The 19,010-nt window shown below is 47.9% G+C and overlaps 1 protein-coding gene across 1 annotated transcript; it reads left to right on the top strand.

Annotated features, from left to right (window-relative positions):
- The first annotated feature begins 375 nt into the window (after positions 1–375).
- Positions 376–17,213, top strand: LOC144141769 (acetylcholinesterase-like). The gene is made up of 8 exons (XM_077673267.1): positions 376–506; positions 1,797–2,042; positions 4,025–4,121; positions 5,903–6,137; positions 6,913–7,189; positions 13,667–13,916; positions 14,667–14,790; positions 16,634–17,213. The coding sequence occupies exons 2-8, from the start codon at positions 1,846–1,848 to the stop codon at positions 16,987–16,989; spliced, it is 1,536 nt and encodes a 511-aa protein (XP_077529393.1). The 5' UTR covers positions 376–506; positions 1,797–1,845; the 3' UTR covers positions 16,990–17,213.
- Positions 17,214–19,010: the final 1,797 nt, after the last annotated feature.

Genomic DNA, 19,010 nt, shown 5'->3' with positions numbered 1-19,010 from the left:
AAGTTAAACGTATAGCCAACAGACAGAAGCACAAGTACGCCGAAGGCAACACAAGGGACCAATCAGGGATCTCTTTTAGATGGACTGGACAGGAATGAAAAAGAATTTATTGAAACAAGTCTTGCAACAGGGGTGACCAGAGTTACGGCTCCGCTTCGACGTAGCGTGCGTCGCGCCTTCATCTGCGACCTTACTCGGCACTAGCCCGTTTTACAGAGCCCGTGCGTCTTGAGCTTCGGCGAACACCTGATGGATGGCCCACTCTTTTTGATCTTGATTTCTGGAAAAAACCCAATTGCAAACCCTGGTTTCCCTAGGGCCGTTTTTAGGCGATAGCAGAGCGGCACACATCTACTTTTTCCCCGGCAGGAGGCGGAACACAGAGCAGCCGCCGTGTCTGCGAGGCCGTCCCAGCCGGGGCCTTCCAAGGTCGGTGAACTGCGGGAGGGTGCCAGGCCGAAGCCGCCATCACGACACTCCAATTCTGGCGCCGACCTAGTTCACAGGTGGGTGTGCCGTGCAGTGAAAATGTAGTGGTAAGGAAGCCTGTCGTAGACCCAAGACTTTGGTGATGCTCTTTCGCGATATTTCGGTGCGACAATTGAGCAGGTTTTGAGGTACGCCCTTAAAACGAGGGATGAAGGGAGCCACTCCTGTGGCCACTGTTTGCCGCAGGAGTGGCTCTGCGGCACCAGTGGCCGCTCCTGCGGCCACTGGAGCCACTGTTTGCCTCACTTAACAAAAAGTGCTTCAAATATTTTTTCTTTCAAAAATAGCTTACGTGCTCATCTTCAATCAATTTGAGTTCATTTTGTTCGCGTTTATCACATGTTTTGTTTGCTTTCTTACTTTGATTGTGCAATCTGTTTTGTAATATGTTTTGTCGGTTTCAACATAATACTGTAACCACTGTTTTTTAAAACTTTTACTTGTTGATGCTTGTTTTATAGGAGGTCCCCCTGCAGTCATTGACTTCGGGACCTCCTCGTGTATATACCCTTTCTATGTTGTTTTTTTTTTGTGATAAATAAACCACCATCGAATCGAATCGAGCTAGTCGGTTCTTTACACCTGTTTGTGGAGAGTGCTACTCGCTATGCATAACGAAGTTGACGGGTGTCATTTCTCACGGGCGCGATTTTATTCTCGTTGCTTTTCTTTTGCTTTAGGTTTGCGGGTTTCAAAAGTCACCCACCCTAGTGATTTAGCACAGGGACGTTACGATTTGTTTTGGCAAATATATGTCGCATTTAGTCAATGCGTCTGGTGAAGCATCCGCTTTCAGCCGTTGTGGCGACTCGGGGACCAAGGTGGTGCCGAGCTGAGCACGAAATATCGGAGCCGGCAGCAGTGCCTTTTTTATTTAATTGCAAAACCCGGTTGCTTGTTTACCGAGATTAAGGTGCATGCTTAATATCTCCCTGTGGTTTTATTTCTTCCACGGCCCTCTTGTTAGAGTGCAGAAATAAAAAGACAAGTACATTTCAATTTGTATCCGTTCCTCCATACTCGGTTCCACAAAACTCCAACCCTACCTATAGGGAGACGATATGAGCAGGCTGACGCTGATGAGAAACGAAGCATCTTGTATGCGATTTGTGACCTGCGTGAGGGCGTGCCCACATTTCGGCTGTATTGCGAGATACCCGTAACTCATCCTCACCACCTACCAGGACTAAAGTATGAACGGGCCGTGTGGTCCCCTGCGAGGAGAAGAAAAATAGAGGTGGCGTGCTTTGGCGACACATATAAAGCGGTCACTCCACACCACCTTGACGTCGGTTACCGTCGTGCAGCGACGAGAAGAAAGAGCAGCGCCACCGTCTGTTCGGCGTGGGAGTGGTCATGGTGCTGAGCCTGACCACCGTGTTCTCGGTGCTGGTTCTCATGGTGCTGCTGAACGCCTGGGACAACGACGTGGTGGTGCGGGTGCCAGGACTGGGCGGCTTCCTTGGCCTCCGCTCTTACGTCGAGGGGAGGCCCGTGTACGTCTTCCGGGGCATCCGCTTTGGGGAGAGCACCGCCGGAGCGTCGAGATTCGCGTGAGTTGATCCGTGGGAAATAAACCGATATGTTGCTGCAAAAATAGCGGAGGCGGAAACCCTGGGGAAAGCGCAATAGGCACCGAGCCATGAACTGGGACTTTTATTCACACCTAGTGCTTCGCACGGTTGAACCATGCAACGTGGTGGTGGAACCAGGAGGTGTAGGCGGGAGATTTAAAATCTCCATCCCACAGTTGTTCTAGAAAACGAATTTATTTGGGCATAAATCTTTGGCGCGGGAAATGTCTGCCCCGTACTACCCCAAGTATTTCAGAGGCCGTCGTATAAACTCATCGTAACAGAAAGGAATACTAAAGCGTTCCATAGCACCCTATAGCACTGTCTGTTCTACACTGTAGCACTTGTTTGTGTCAAATGCACGAGAGATGTTAGTGTTGCCTACTTGCTTGGCGCGCGTAGGTTGTCGGTTTGGTGTCAATAAGAAACTACTACCAGCTATACGTTTCGTAAAGCAGGCCATCATTCTTGGTTGCGTATCATCCCTCACAGAGTGTTGACCACGGCAGGACTTGGTTCGCGGCCCCTTTGAGAAAACACCCATCACAATCGTGCAATGAGGCCGTAGCTTTGCGCTCGACGGCAAAGCACCCTTAACGCACTTGAACGCGAAAGCATTCAATGAACCGTTAGGTTACAAGCTGGGCGTCAGGATTGCCTTCAGCGCCCACATGCCAGATTGGGATAACCTCAGAGTAAAGAAGGTAAAACCATGGAAGACATAGAAGTCGAAATCTTGGACGCGTGATGAGGGCAAGCTACCTAGGTACCGGTCATGGTCATGCGGAACTCAGAATTCCTTGGTTTTTAAACCGAAAGTTTTTTTTAGTGGGGCCGATGGCGTTCTGTCAAGAAGCTAATGCATTTTCCCATCGCCCGGTTGGTCGACCTAAAAGTTGTGAGAACATCTCTGGACACATGCCTTTCGTTGTGTCGACACGGTTACTTGAAAATCGCGAAAAAGTAGCGCTTTTAGATAAGACGACACACGCGCCTATCACGAAGGGGTGCAGTAGCATACATTTATCTCATTAACCACGCATCGGTATACATTTAGATCGCTCGTAGATACGGTTACTCAATGCGCGAAGAGTCGCCATATATGGCGACTCTTCCCGCACTGGGTTCATATGGGTTCATTCTTCGCGATTTAAACCTTTGAACGTTTGGCGATCAATCGGGTGCACTTTTAGCGAAGGTTGGAGATACTTTTTGGCTTTAGCGGTTCTCTCGACTTTCTTTAGGAAGCGATGGTAAATTGTAAAAATTACCTTTTGAGCAAATATCCGCCTTATAAGGACTCAAATCATGAGCTTTATGAATTACACATTTCCGTGCAGCTGTAGTTTGTTACATGGTTGGTCTGTTTTCATAATCTTTTTATTAGTTTTTAGGAAACCTACAGGTGGCGAACACGCTTTCGCGCTCCTGTAGCGTTCGTTGGCTAGGGCGCATAGTATGGCTCTATAGAAATGGCGCCATTATTGCAAGGGTGCTAGCCGAACTACGGGTGATGCAGCCGGAAAGAGAAATGTGGGTACATCCAGACTACGGGCATCCTCGATTTAACAGCCTGCCCTGGACGTTCCGCGGGCATCCCTCGGTCGGCTTTTGGACCGGTCCCATAGGAATACACGTGAACTTCGACTGCTGGATCGCGTCCCTGGAGTCCGTGGACGATCCAAGAATGATAATCAAGGAGGCCCTGCGTAGCGCCGGTTGAACTTTGGCACCGAACTCGAAACGTCGTGAGATCAAAGAAAGCTCTTAACGGATTTAGTTCAGCAAATTACGGGCGCTCCTGCCAGCTCTAGTAAATGTTATGAACTGAATATGTGGCCAGTCACTTCGAGCTTGGCATGACTTGTTCTCACTTAACATAGACAGCGCTTTCGGGCGCGAGCTAATAAACGCGTAATGTTTCTACGTCGGTGTACATTTCGCCTTTTCCGACAATGCAGCAAGCCCACAGTGTCGCATATGGACAGCAAAACCGTGATGGACGCCAGGAGCTCCCGACCTGGCTGCGTCCAGATTCCGTACGTCGCCAATGGCAGGGTAAGGCAGAGCGAATGAGTTACCAGATGTCCAGGTGACCGAATACTAAACTCTTTACAGGGACTCGGCAACACTTCCGATAAATGGTTTCAGTTTGAAGGCCATAGTTATCACCAGCACGGAGCGGCAGTGCGTGATTTGCTTGTCGTAGCAAAGCTATGCGCCTTCCGTTTCTGCTTTGCTTTTATGGCTTTCGTTTTAAGATGGCAATCAAACGCGTTCATTTCTGCAACTGATGTAAAGGCGGCCATCAGTCGCTACATCGGTGCAATGACTTATTTCGAGCGGTCGAAGGGCGCCAAAACCTGGAAGGAGAGAAAAATCGTTCAAGCAAGTTTCCTACGTATTTGATGTAAATACGGTAGTAATTTCTGGCTAAAGTACTTTGTAACGCCACATTCTAAGTACTGGATGTGTTAGTTTAGCACGTTCTGCAAGAATACTATATTTTATAAAGCGTTGGGAAAAAAAGCGTGGCAGGGTCCCTTTAAAAGCACGGAGGAACGAAAACAAGCACAATAAAAATATGCGAAGTACACGGTTTGTAGCCGGATAACTGATACAGAAAACATCTTGTCAACAAATGAAACCAGTACGCCGCGTACAGACTTCTTCATAAAATATTTACTGGATTTGAAGGTGCAGACATTTTATAAAAATACGGATGTCCAGGCACAGCTGCTTATAAATGAAAATTTTTGAGTAATTATTCATGCGATGAAAGATCGTTTCTGTGTATGGACTTGGTGCACTGTGAAAAATTTCGAATTTGTTTAATGTGAAGTGGTATGATATTCGATATCCTAGTTCGGACATATTGCAGAGTCCGTTACTGCGTGTTCGGCAAACTGAAATTGAGGCGTGACTTGGTTCTTGTATTTGTGAGCGTTGTTAATACTGTTGGAATCGGTTATTCTTCGATAAGATGTTCCTGATAACACAAGCCGTCTTGGAATCGCGTGCAAGTAAAAATGACGCTGTTTAAAGAGTGTTGCCGAGTAAGCCGGGCACGTGGAATTCGTCATAAATCGCAGCACTCGCTTTTTCACTAGAATAACCGGTCCTCCTTTGCTTGGAGAAAGCAGAATTTTCATTAATTCGACCAGATTTTGGGGAAATCCCTAAGGTGGAGTAGGTTTCTGTAAAGGAAAGTTTGACATCCACCTAAATGCAGCCATACGGCTACAAAAGAAAGCTATACAGCTTTCTCGAAAACTTCGCAGATGAAGGGTCCAGGATTCGAACCCGGCACCACTGCTTAACCGGAGCAGTCGCTCTACCAACTGAGCTAACCAGGAGGCTAGTTGTTAGTTGCGCGAAAGCGAATTATTGATCAACTAGAAATGAAGGACATGTGTTAATCGACCAGATTTAGGGGAAATCCCCAAGGTGGAATAAGTTTCTGTAAAGGAAAGTTTGACATCCACCTAAATGCAGCCATACGGCTACAAAGGAAAGCTATACAGATTTCTCGGAAATTTCGCAGTTGAACAAAAATTCGTCCTGGTCCAGGATTCAAACCCGGGACCACTGCTTAACCGCAGCAGTCGCTCTACCAACTGAGCTAACCAGGAGGCTAGTCGTTAGTAGCGCGAAAGCGAATCGATCAACAACTCAAAGTGAAGGACAGGTGTTCCAGTCATTTCCTGGACCATAATCTTCGCATATGAAGCCCGAGTTTTTGCACCGGTTTCTTCGTTATCGTCGTCGTCCTGACCATTTATTCTGCATTACCGCAATGGCTGTAAAAAGAAATGAAACAAATCGTTCTTCGCACGCAGGTCATCCGGCGCAACGAGGACACGAGCGAAGACTGCCTGCACCTGAATGTGTGGACGCCGTGCACAGAGAAGACGGAGGCCGGGTGCCGGAAGACGGTGCTGGTATTCTTCCACGGACAGTCCTTCCAGGAAGGCGACAACAACTACTACGACGGGAAGTGGCTGGCCGGACTCGGACAGGTCGTCGTGGTGGCGCCCAACTTCCGCCTTGGCGCTTTCGGATTCCTCAATCTCGGTACGCGATTGAGGCATGACCTTTTGGCAGTCCGCGGGCATTCAACAGCCTTGGGGGCAGACCTTGAGCAACAGCTGGCCACATGGTATCACAATGACTGCAGCGAGCTGAGAAGGGACACCCGATTGTAACATAGTTACTGACTGTTGATGACGTACGCCCTCCACATGCCTTGAGGTATAAAACTCTGAAATTGGCACTTTTTATTAGTGGCTGCCTTGATTCAAAGAAGGAGCATCGCGGCCTTAAAGTGGCGTGGACCGGATTCAGCATCAGCTTTGCTTCTTAAGTTGTGGTCTGGACGCCATTTCAGCAATGGGCAACACATGAACAGTTGCTATAATCCCGAATGTCAGGATATTAGCCAGGAGAGACACTGGAAATTGCCACAAGAAAGCTCTGAGCAGATCGACTTGGTCCTTCTTGCCCACTAAGGCCGCCGAGCCGAAAAGCGTTGACAGAGAAGGTCGCCGAAGGAGTGGAGGTTACTCTTGTGATATTTTATATCAAGCGGTAACTGTTGCTGCAAAACGATGATTCGTAGCAGAGCGCACTGTCTGATATGAGCAGGCGTTGAAATCATTTGTAAGTGTAAAGCCTAAAGCAGCCCTCATGACTTGGTTCTTTGTATGTAATATCAGGAAAGTAACCAGAGACTACAAGATGAATTGGCGAAGGTGCGTCAAAATAGCTTTGTAGTTGCGGCCCAAAGAATGGTCACGATAATCTCAAATGGCTACTGATTGAGGTGTTTTTCTGCCATTTGTGGCTGCAGGATGTCCAGAAAATAGGGGATGGAGCGCAAATGACTTAGACTGTGCACCGGGCGACGTGGGTCTGGATGACCAGCGGCTTGCCGTCGAATGGGTCGTGGCGAACATCGGAAGCTTCGGAGGCAACAGCAAGGACATCGTCCTCGTAGGAAGCGGATCCGGTGCCTGGTCCGTGGGCGCGCATATTCTGGGCGCCAGTGCACGTGGAACGTCGGACCAATTCTGGAACAACGCACGCTTCACCAAAGTGATTCTCATGAGCGACTCGCCGTTGAAAAGGTGATTTGGTTATGTGGTAGCAGCTCGAGCTAGTGGCTTCGCTTCAATCCGCCTTCAATTTTGTATATTCGCAAGGCTTGTTCAGTGTTATGCGAGTCCTATTGTTTGGAACTCGTTTAAAAACAAGTCCAACCCTGCGAAACCACAATTCCATCCCTCGTGACATCCCTGTCAAATCAAATGCCCACCACTTCATCTGCCCGTCGTTGTTGTTTAGCCGGGCTTTCCAATCTCCGAACCTCAGGAGTGGCTCGCCCCACGTTCCCGGGCCCGGTCCCGTCGTTGTTCTATCAGAGCTGCGTGTTCCTCGCCAAAGCGGACCAAGCGCGGCCAACCCATGGCGAAGCTGGCCTTAAACAAGTTAATCCCCCTTTCGGTTGTCCGGAGGGAGGGGACACCTGTGAATGGCTGAAAGTATGGAAACATTTTGCAGCACTTGAAGGAGTGGGACGGGTTTGCGGCCGCCGGGGATGCCTTTGAGGATGGGGTTTTGGCGTACGACGCCAACACCAACAGCGACGGCGACACGAGTCAGCCAATAGCACATTCGCTGAAAAATTGCTTTGCTGGCCTCTTGGCACTAACTTTCCCTGCCATTGAATCAGCCGGTATTTCTGGAACACCCCTGAAGATGGGCACCGCCGCAGCCGGCTAAAACTTTGGCTACAGTGACATTCGGGCAAACCGCTGCTCTGAAACACGGATAGGTGACAGTTATCGATAGCATAAGTGCTTTTTAATTTAGTTCTAGAATGCTTGTTGAACTGCTGCAGCCGACCGCCATGGTACCGCTGTTCACAGAAAGCACGCAGGTTCCGGACAAAGTCTTCATAGCAACGGTAGTGTGAGCAACTCGGACAACCTAGCTTTAGGTCCTCCTGAAGAGTAAGACCTCAAAGCCGTGACTGAGACGTACAAATTCAACTGATTGTACAACTGGATAGGTTCGCGGATGAGTACCTTTTAGTTAGTTCCAGCAACGGGTTGCCGTAATTTTGTGAATTCTGGGACGTGCCAATGGATCAAAGCAATTGCCAACCAGCATGCACAATGGTCAGCGTAGACGAAAACCGGACAAGAAGAGAAAGGACGGCACAAGCGCTGTGAATTCCTTTCTCTTCTTGTCCGGTTTCCGTCTGCGCTGACCATTATGAACGCAATCCAACTCACCCAATTCGCTACCTTATGCCAACCAGCATGCCGGCAACAGGGCTTGTGGCATTCGATTGTGTCAGACACAGCGCAGTATTTGAAATGAAGTAAAGGGCGAATTACGGGGAAGGTATGGGTCGGTTGGCAGCTCAGTGGAACAGATGTCGGAAACTGGACGCCAGCAACCTTCATTGCCACACTCGTTCCATTCTCGACATGGACACACTCTCAAATGCAGGCTATGCAATAATGAGAGTTAGCAATACGCGTACGTCCGTGGTTTTGCGGATTAGAGCACGGCACAGGCCGCATTTTAAGGCCGGGCCCGGCCTGAGCCTGCTTTATGAAGCCGGAGCCCGACCGGGGCCCATAACACCTAGCCCGGGCGCGGCCCAGCCCCGTCGTCTTCAACTCAGGCCCGGCCCTGCCGGGTTAATAATTCTTAAGTCTAGGGATGGCCCGCATATGCATGACCAGGCCTGGGCTTAGACGCTGAAAAAAATGTTTATAATATTTTGGTTGACTGTCTTCGAAGGGGGAAATCAGACGGAGCTTCTGGTCTTTACAGCACGACGTCATTGACTTAAATACAAAAATTTGGGTTAAGTAGTGAACGTTCTTTAGCTTCCACCGTCTTCAGTTCAGTTCACATCATTCCGGTGCAGTAGTAGCTCGTATCAGAGACGCCATCGCCTTTGATTACCAGATTCTTGGCAATGTCACGTTGTTCTCTTGGCCACAGTTCGTATGCTGAAATTTTTGGCGCCCATTGGAATCCACAAATACGTACAGTGCTCACGTATTGAAACGCGACACTGCGAGCGCGTGGCCTGCGGTACATGCAGCGCCGCCTGTGAACGCCCGTGGAAGCTAGGTGTTGCATTGTGGTATACCACGAGGATGAGGATGAGATTTTAACCGTAGGCTTGCTGCTTCCGGTCGCCAATAAGCGGGGCTGTGGTTTACCGCAGCGACAGCGGTGCGCTGCGAGCCTCGAGCGCGTTTGTACGCCGGTGGTAGCCACCCGGCGGTAGGCACAGCCAATTTCGCGACATCGTCTGCTCTCGCACTCTTCTTATGCGTGCCCTTCCGATGCGACACAGACAATGTGCATGTAAGGCACGGTCACGCTTATCTAAATAAAACGAGCGTCTCCACGAAGGAACAGCCAACTTTATTCCATGATATGAACTAAAAAAAGACGAGAGCCGACGAAGTACTCATGCACCGCACCAAACGCGAACGTGCCTGCACAGGAGTCTTTACTTTTTTTTAGTTTACATCCTGGAATAAAGTTTGCTGTATCTTAGTACAGAAGTTTCTTTTATTCAGATGAACGTGAATGTGCGTTACATGAACATTACTGTGCCGCATTGGAAGGGCACGCGTAACAAGAGCGCGCGCACACGATGTCGCGAAATCGGCTGCGCGCACAGCCGGGCTACTACCGTCGGCGCACAAACGCGTTCCAGCGCTCCAGGCTCGCAGCGCCCCGCTGTCGCTGCAGGGAACCACAGTCCCGCTCATTGGCAACCGGAAGTAGTAAGCTTATGGTCAACACGCTCTCATCCTCGCGGTATACCACAATGCAACACCTAGCTTCCACAGGCGTCCACGGGCGGCGATGCATGTACCGGCGGCCACGCGCTCGCAGTGTCGCGTTTCAATCCGTGAGCACTGTACGTGCATTGAAATGTTTTACCTGCAGTGGTTGCTCTAAGAAGTTCTTACTTTAGCATCCGAGTTCGATTCCTGGGCGCGACAGACGTATTTAGGTTGGTACTACGTATGAAACCGCCGTGTACATTGACGTTGCTGTAGAACTCCTGGCTGTCTGAATTATTCCTTCCCCGCCAAGGCATTCCTTGTAATCCTATCTTTGGTATGTTGAAATGCCATTTAAATTACGGTGCAGTGACTATTGAGACATAGCAAAACACGCTTTTAAAACAATGCGTGCAACTAATACCAAAGAAGCGCGTGGAAACAAACTTAAACCATTGCTTTGCTTTTAACGCTATTTTCTGCACCCCACATTGGAAATATTAACGGCCACGTGCATGAATTCAAGCTCTAGTCCTGCTCGGGCCCAAGGGTTCAAGCCCGAGCCCGGCCCGGGGCCGCAGGTGAACAATCAGGAGGCCCGGCCCAACCCGCGGTCACGGCCGGGCCCCGGTGTTTGGGTGAGCCCGAGCCCGTGCAGTGCTCTATAATTGATGGTGGGAGTCGGAGCTCTTCTATATGCAAAGATGTCACCCGTCTGCGAAAACTTGCGAGGACAGGCTTGCGCCATCTCGCGTTCGAGCAGGATAAATCAAAAAGAGAAGCCGCACAGCGCACGTGCTCGTATCTAGCCAACACAGCAATGTATATTTTCCTGTATTAGTGATTTGAAGTTCCCTTCAGTTGAAAGGACGGTGAAAGCGCCAACTCAGGGTGACTGTTACTTCTACCGAAACCAGTTGAGAACATACTGGGAAAAAAGACTGCTTCGGGCAGGCAAGGACGCTGTACCTGAGATTGGCTTCTGCTTGGAGCCGACCACCTTCGGCAGGTCATGGCAGGATAGATGCGTCGTTACTACAGGAACAACGCCCTGGTCGCACTAAACTTAGTTTTGCGTTGGATGTGACAGAGGACCCTGCCTGTACTCCCGTAGTCGTATGTTGCATGGAATGTCTGCGTGTTTCAAGTGAGCAGCACGTACGCGGTAGTGGTAGATGCCCTTTAACTGATGTGGGTTCTTGGGAGTAGAGGAATATCAGCAGCAAAGGCGCCGGACGACCAAAACAAAATGTTCGCTGCAGCTTCCAAACACTGCAAAGGGTATGACAGCGGCGAATCAACTACGTCAAATCTTCGGCAAGCTTGGCACAGACGCAGCCACGACTCTGATAGCGATCAGTACCCGGAGCAACAAGCCACGGCCGCAGGGCGCCACTGAAAGCGCACGGAACTTGCGATAGCACTTACCGGAGTCAAGGTGCACGCTCTTCAGAAGCGGAGCCTCATAGCTCTTGACATATACGCCCCCCCCCCTTCCCCCCCCCCCCCCCACAAAAAAAAGCGAGCCAAGATTGGGGAAGTTAAATGTCTCAATGGCAAAATTACCGTCCACGGCCCAAATTGGGGACAGCTATGAAGAAGCGTTAATCGATTCCATCATGTAATAGGCTAGCTAGTAACCTATTAAGTGCCTCATGCCAGCCCAAGAATTTCAAGACTGATGTGGATTGCTATTCTTTGTCTGAATGATTTTATTCTAAAGCTATAGAAATTGGCACCAAATTGTGCGCGTAACAAGAAAAGGTGCGGATAAAAATTAACAAGGACCGCAGATGAGCGATTACATCACTGAGTGAATTAGAAGAACCGCTTAAGAGAGTAGGAAGCGACCACACCGAGACTGATCTGCGGTCAAATTCAAGAGCGGTGCGGATAAATTTGTATCTGTGAAAACCGACGCTTCTCCGTGAGACTACCGGGATTGGCGAAATCTTGTACCAGGACAGTTGAAATCGGGCCAAAGGCTGTTTGGGAAATTATCATGCAAGGAGGTTGTTGCATACTATTCTGCCGCACGGAGCGAATTAAGCGAAATAGAGATGAGGATGAATCATGGGGCTGCTATGGGTCCGCGCAAATTAGACAAGACGGTGTCTGTCCGCCATGTTCATAACAAGCAAAGCAATCAGGCTAATGCAAATGCATTTATTCTTCTTTCTTGTGGTTTGGGCTCCTTTCTTCCCAGGGTTAACCAGTGTGTTCGGGTGCAATACACTGATTCTTGAGCTTGAATGAATGAATGTTTATTTATTTCACAAGCAAGTTTATGGCCAGGACAAATAGGGAAAAAGTTGCAATCATGCAACTTGACGGGCCCTACAAATCCATTTACAGTTGGAGACAGCAGCGTATACGCATAAACAATACAATAAAAAAAGGAAAAGAAAAAAAAGAGAGTATACACTTCTATACAAAAGGAGGCGCAGAAATAACGTTGAAGGAAAAAAAACGAGCTGAAATGCAACTCGAAGCGACAGCAGCTAACACAAGGCAAAGGGGACCAGCGGCTAGTTAGAAAAAATTAACGTCACTTGCTCACTTAACGTGCTTTGCAAAGCAATCATGCATTGTTTCTACACACTATAGTGTTGTCATTGATATTTTGTTCTAATGCAAAACCACGCTCAAATATGTTGACATATATATATCTCGTCATTGTAAGTTAGAGTAAGTTTTATGTAATAATCGTTATTGTAGTCGCTAACACCGAATGAGCTGGTAAATGTCTAACATGCGTGATTAGATAATTTAATAGATTGCAGAAAGGGCCGGTAAAATTTAGAAGTTACGAAGACATAGTACATTAGAAGACCGCCGATTTATGCCTATTTGTTGTATAAATTAATAAAAATTCGTAGTAAATACCACGTGTAACCATTTTTGCATTACCTCAAACAGCCTTTTACGGTGCAGCCCTCAGTTTTTGGATACTTGTGATGAATAAAATTCATACACTATATAGAAAGCCGCTCTTACCACGGTAATGTGTGTCGCTCTACTAAAATAAATATGCGTTAGAGTTATTATGATATGCGTAAGGCCAAGGATTGTGGTTTGTTGTAATACTGGTTTCCCATTAGCCATCTTCAAAGTTGACGCTGGGACAATTTCCCTCTTTGGTTTCTATCTTGAAAAGGAGGCCTGCGTCAATGTCATTTGTGAGGGTCATTATTCATTTAAAGTTCCATGCAACCTGTGCAAAACTCCAACGGCGCGGAAATGACTGCGAATAAAAATATTCACCCATCAGAGTAAAAATAATGTACTCTGATCAATTACACTGGAATCACGTTGACTTATTATACGTCAGAACAATCCAACATGGCGATCCATTCTTTCTCTTCTGCCGACAATGTTTTCGTCTACCGGGCACCTAGCCTCAGTTAAACTGTTTTAGCAAACAGGTGCACCCTAGTTAGCCCGTTCAACCCCCACCATATTCCATTTCTTGGATAGTAGAAAGAGTGATAAAATTATGCCTCCAAAGTTCCAAAACTTGGAACTTGGAATCGCTAGACGGAGCTTTTCTGTCGCATCAGCCAGTCCCAATAACACTCCTTGAGCATCATGAACTTTTCAGCGTACCTATTCATTTCTGTATCAGTTGGTCTAATGAGTTACTTAGTTTAGCTCCCGTTAGCTTACTCTTCGGTTTTACATCAGAAAGCATAGCCTTATGGCCTTTCGTTCAGGGAAGCCTTGCATTGGCAACTTGGGAGTGCAGTTTCCCGTCATGTACGCGCTGTTCGCCCTTCGCAGGAGCTTTCCTGCCAGGTCTCATGCTTTGAGCGCGAGGCTCGGCTGCTCCAGCGACGATGTCGCGGAGGAGCTGCGTTGTATGCGGAACAAGACGGCACGGGACATCCTAGACCGCACGAGAGAGCCGGAAGACTATTTGGGCCCATCGGTCGTGGCGACTCCGGCACGAGCACGCAAAGTCTCCGGGGGGCGTTTTTTCATTGGCACCGTCTCCAACGAAGGCTCCCACCTGGCCGACACCGTCAAGCGTGTGGGTTTCAGCTTTATTACTAAAGGCTTTATGCAATCAAACTATATTTTGAACTTTTTAGTGCTCGTGCTAAGGAAGGTGAAAACCGCTGGCAAAGACATACGGGAGCTCTTGGAGGAGTCCATTACCCGCATGGGGCTGACCTAACTCTCACGCTCTAGCTGTCGTTTGGGACCACAGATCTGGGATATGCAAATATAAAATTCGTAACTTTATACAAGCTTAATTACCGGCGACAAGTCCCTTTAATTAACAGGAAAGCCTAATTATTAAGTTAGACATTTCTCGACAGTCCACGTTCTTTTAAATCCGGAATTCCTTTTCGAAAAACGAATTGGCCGTGTTGAGCCTAAACTGAACAAGGGCGCAGTCGACGCTTTAATTTTGGCCAATCCCCTTTTTGAGTACGGGCCATACCCTGTGAGTGCATCATCATCATCATCATCATTGTCTATTGCTAGGAGCTTGAAGTGTTTAATCATTCCTACAATCTTACTACGGGTTAAAACGTTACAAGAGCGAAAAGGGCTGGCGCATAGACGTATACTCTAACCTTCTACCTTACCATAGCGAACTGCAGGTCACCAAGGGGTTTGCGTGGCCGTGAGTTTCCGAGAAGTTGCACATGAGTGAGAAATTGCGCAATTCGGCCTCAAAAGGCCGCAGCCTGTTTAGCTGCCCACATTTCACGTTATGAGGATTGCATATTGCGATGGCAGGCCTCTCACGCCAATTTGTTATTTTTTGCAGGCCACATCGGGTCAAGGGGACATGACTACCAGCGTAGCCAATTTCCTTAACACCACGTATGGCCTGGTTGTCCCCCTTCAGGTCTATGACGCCTACCGGAATTCCAGTGCCTTTTTTCACGGAGGTATTTCGGTCCTCTCAATCGTAGCGTAGGGGACTGCATGCAATGTGGGAACGAACAAAAATAAACTTTCAGCGCCCACGAACAAGTACAGTGGTAAAGTGGTATTGTAGGAACACAATTAAACATGCATGCAGTTCACGTGCACCAAACTGGCGGTTCAGTTGTAGGTACCACGAGTTTTCAGGAAGCTTGGTGGCAATGCTAAACGTGCAGCGGTCACAGATTCAAGCATCTCGCGAGGTACCTGCGTGCCGGCGCCCTACGGCGGATTGAACAGTGGCAAGTAATACGCACGTGGAAACAACAGTAGCAAGATCAGCCAGCGCCATTTCCTTTATTTTACAGTGAGATGTCGAGACATTTTATTTCACTGAAGCGAAGTTCAGTTGTACTTGTCGCTTGCACATGAGCTGGCGTGCAAATTACTATTTCATACGTGTGTCCGTGTGTCTAGTCTCTCGTATATATATATATATATATATATATATATATATATATATATATATATATATATATATATATATATATATATATATATATATATGGTGTCCCAGCTATCATGCACCAAGATTTAAAAAAAGAGTAAAGGCGTAACTCGAAAGAAACCAGGTGCATAATGGTTGCAGTACTGTGAAGAAGCGGACAGTATTTTTTTCTTTAATGAGACGTCATTAACTAATTGTAATTAATTATCTAACTCGAGAAATACTCTCCTAATCACTAAAGTGTCAATGAGGCACTTGAAGGTAACCACGAGGGGCATCTAACTGCGGTATTTTCAGCGATGAACTAATTGCGTACACATTTATTCTGACTGATAAAGGAAACCCGCGAAATATGAAAAATACCACGTGACGGCGCCTCCGCGCGCACCGTAAAGCAACGCTCTCAAACAGGCTGCCTCTGAGTTAGCCAGAATGAAATAGACAAAAGAAAGAAAGAAGAAATCGCGACCGAGTTTGTTCCTTATCTGCGCACACGTCCCGCGAATCTTGCTGCTGCTGCTCCTTCCATGCATGCTATTATCAAGGTGATGCGCTGTCTCTTCGGGCGGGTAACACGCGAAGCAGTTGCTTTCAATCAGATTTGTTTGGGGACGCTGCTTTACAATGCGCGCGTAAGCGTCGTCACGTGGTATTTTTCATATTTCGCGGATTTCCTTTATCAGTCAAAATAATTGAGTACGCAATTAGTTCGTCGCTGAAAATAGCGCAGTTAGATGCCCCTCGTGGTTACCTACAAGTGCCTCATTGACACTTTAGTGATTAGGACAGTATTTCTCGAGTTAGATAATTAATTAAAATTAATTAATTAGGTCTCATTAACAAAAAAATTACTCTCCGCTTCTTCACAGTACTGCAAACATTATACACTAGGTTTTCTTCGAGTTACGCAATTTCTCTTTTTTTAAATCTTGGTGCATGATAGCTGGGACACCCTGTATATATTCATTACAGCAGTGAGCAAAACTGCGTTTGTTATAAGCGGTGCCGTGTATAAGAGGATATAATATTCTCTCAACGAATTGCAGTGTGGACCATGAAGCAATTTTCATAAAACACGATTTTAAATAAAGCGATACAGTATAGCCCACTAATAGCGAACCAGATTTTAACGAAATAGCGGCTATAACGAACAGATCTTCCTTTCCCATTAGCACTTGTATACACGGATTGTGTCAAGATAGCGAAAAGCGGATATAATGAACTGATTTCAGTTTCCCCGTGTGTTCGTTATAAGCGGGCTCGACTGTAATGTTACAACGAAGATTTATTTTGTATCTTCTGGAATTGGGTCTCAGACTCAGCGTGGTGTTTCATGCCCCGGGGTTTTTTTCACGCAGGTGTGGTGGACGAAGAGTGGTGGGTGTCGCAACTGATGGGGGACATTCGGTTCACCTGTCCGCTGCTGACACTGGGACAGGAACTGGCGTCTGTGGACGAAAACAAGGTTTTCGGCTACGTCTTCGACCACCGAGCCAGTTTTGCGCTTTTCAACCACACCGCAGGAGCTCCGCGCTTCTCCGAGCTGGACTTCGTCTTTGGCGTACCTATGGACGGCTCACGACACGCAACGCCAGAGGAGGAGCGACTCAGCCGCACTGTCATCGACATCTGGTCCGGGTTTGCCCGTACCGGGTACGCTCGAGGCCTCGCGCAATCTATTAATGTTATACCTAAGGGACGGTTGAGGGGGTGAGCGGTTATGTGACATGAGTACATGGCGGGCGGTGCCGTTAGGTGTAGACAGAGGCAGTCAGATTTCAGCCGTATGAGCTTGTATGCGAATTGCGCAGTAACAAAATATGAAGAACGCACACACTAACGCGCAATACATGGAGGTAGCGAAGCTGTACGCAACCTTCACGACCGTCACGAAGGTTTAAGCCTACGATTGCAGCCGATTTCTTCTTCTTCACTGCCGCAACGACCTTTACTCCACATTTGTTACTGTAAGTGCGTGCGGTTTTCATATTTTTGGAAGTGTTAATTGTTAGACATCACCTTGGAGGGGCGTGGTACGCTAAGACGTGTCTTTATCGTTCCGCGACCGCTGGGTTTTTTTTTTTTTTTTTTTTTGGGGGGGGGGGGGGGCTAATATTGGCCAACCTCATTAATGGGCATGCTTGGTATGAGAAACGTGCGTCGAGGACGCTGAGAGGTCGCCACGAGGCCCTCACACTTTCATGGGCCTTTTATTGGGCTAGGCATTTTCTTGGTTTCGTTAACTGCAGTGCAGCCGGCGCGAGACCCGCGCAGACGTGCGGGAGCTTGGTAAATTCTTGGTCTTTTAACTGCGGACACGAAAAATTACGATTAGCTGAACGTATTCGCTGTTAAAACAAGCAGTAGGTCCTGTTGAGTTGGCATATCCTAAAACCCATTACACCAAACTTCTCCTCTGAATTAAGAACGTAACTGTGATGTTTGGGAGGTTTTTCTCAAGAATAGTAAATCTAAATCAGTTATGATGAGGTCCATGGTTCTTGCGTGACAATTCCCTTCGATTCGGCATTTTATTCACACGCACCATGCTTACCCAAAATTTGAACGCATGCATCGATAATAGGGATAGCTTAAAAACAGGGCGCTTCCGTTTTATTTCAGGTCTTTGCCCCTTGTAAACGCGAAGCCATGGCCGACCTTCACCAGAGATAAAGTCGTTCCCATCCGCATCAAACAGGGCCTGTTCGAAGTAAGCTGCGTTGTTTGAGCGTTCCTTGAATTTGCGTGTCAGCTCTGGGAACATTATATGACTAAATATATATATGTGTGTGTTTGTGTGTGTGTGTGCGTGTGTGTGTGTGTGTGTGTGTGTGTGTGTGTGTGTGTGTGTGTGTGTGTGTGTGCGGGTGTGTGTGTGTGTGTGTGTGTGTGTGTGTGTGTGTGTGTGTGTGTGTGTGTGTGTGTGTGTGTGTGTGTGTGTGTGGGTGTGTGCGGGTGTGTGCGTGCGTGTGCGTGCGTGCGTGCGTGCGTGCGTGCGTGCGTGTAGCGAATCAGAAATGGGATAAGAGGGGCTCGGTGAATTAAGACAGAAATAGTGGTTGGCAGTCAAGAAAACCTCGGAAAGCAAAGGCGGGAATGCGGTATAGGTCATAGAAACAGATGAAGATTTTTTTGTCAGAAAGAAAGTGGTGAAAAAATGCCCGCCGGGTGGGATCTGAACCAACGAACTCCAAAATACCGGTCTGGTGCGATGACCAAAACATAACAAAACTCCTGCACTTGAACATCTCCGCCCTATTTTGCTCACTTCTTGCCTAAGCAAACTCTTAGAGCATATCATCAACACCCGCCTTACTGCCTACCTTGAGCAGAACCAGCTACGCCCACCCAATATGATTAGTTTTCGACCGAGGACGTTTTCCCCCAGATTCACGCTGACATCCTCACCCACCCACCTAAATCTGATAACTCTGCCATCGTCGCACTTGATCTATACAAAGCTTTCGATCATGTCTCCCACCACGCCATCCTTATACTCCGTCAGCCACCACAATCTTGGTAGTCGCACACACACACCTACATAACAAACTTCCTTTCTAACCGCACCGCTACTGTCCCCCGGCTCAGTCGTCGACACAACTTTCCCTATACTCTTTCGCGGCACGCCCCAGGGCACCATCCTTTCTCCGCTTGTCCTTAATCTAGCAATGGCGCCTCTCGCTCGCGCACTTGAACCCACCCCCGACCTCCGATCTTAATCTATGCTGACGAAAT

This window comes from Haemaphysalis longicornis, unplaced genomic scaffold (genome assembly GCF_048455015.1).
Source record: "Haemaphysalis longicornis isolate Haplotype H1 unplaced genomic scaffold, Haemaphysalis longicornis Haplotype H1 scaffold_6, whole genome shotgun sequence".
Lineage (NCBI taxonomy): Eukaryota > Metazoa > Arthropoda > Arachnida > Ixodida > Ixodidae > Haemaphysalis > Haemaphysalis longicornis.
Note: the sequence above shows the minus strand (reverse complement) of the source record. Positions and strands in the feature narration are given on the sequence as shown.

Coding starts and splice junctions, on each gene's coding strand:
- LOC144141769 (XM_077673267.1), top strand. CDS start 1,846: ATGGTGCTGAGCCTGACCACCGTGTTCTCGGTGCTGGTTCTCATGGTG. Junction 4,122..5,902: donor CGTACGTCGCCAATGGCAGG/GTAAGGCAGAGC, acceptor CTTCGCACGCAG/GTCATCCGGCGCAACGAGGA. Junction 14,791..16,633: donor CAGTGCCTTTTTTCACGGAG/GTATTTCGGTCC, acceptor TTTTTCACGCAG/GTGTGGTGGACGAAGAGTGG.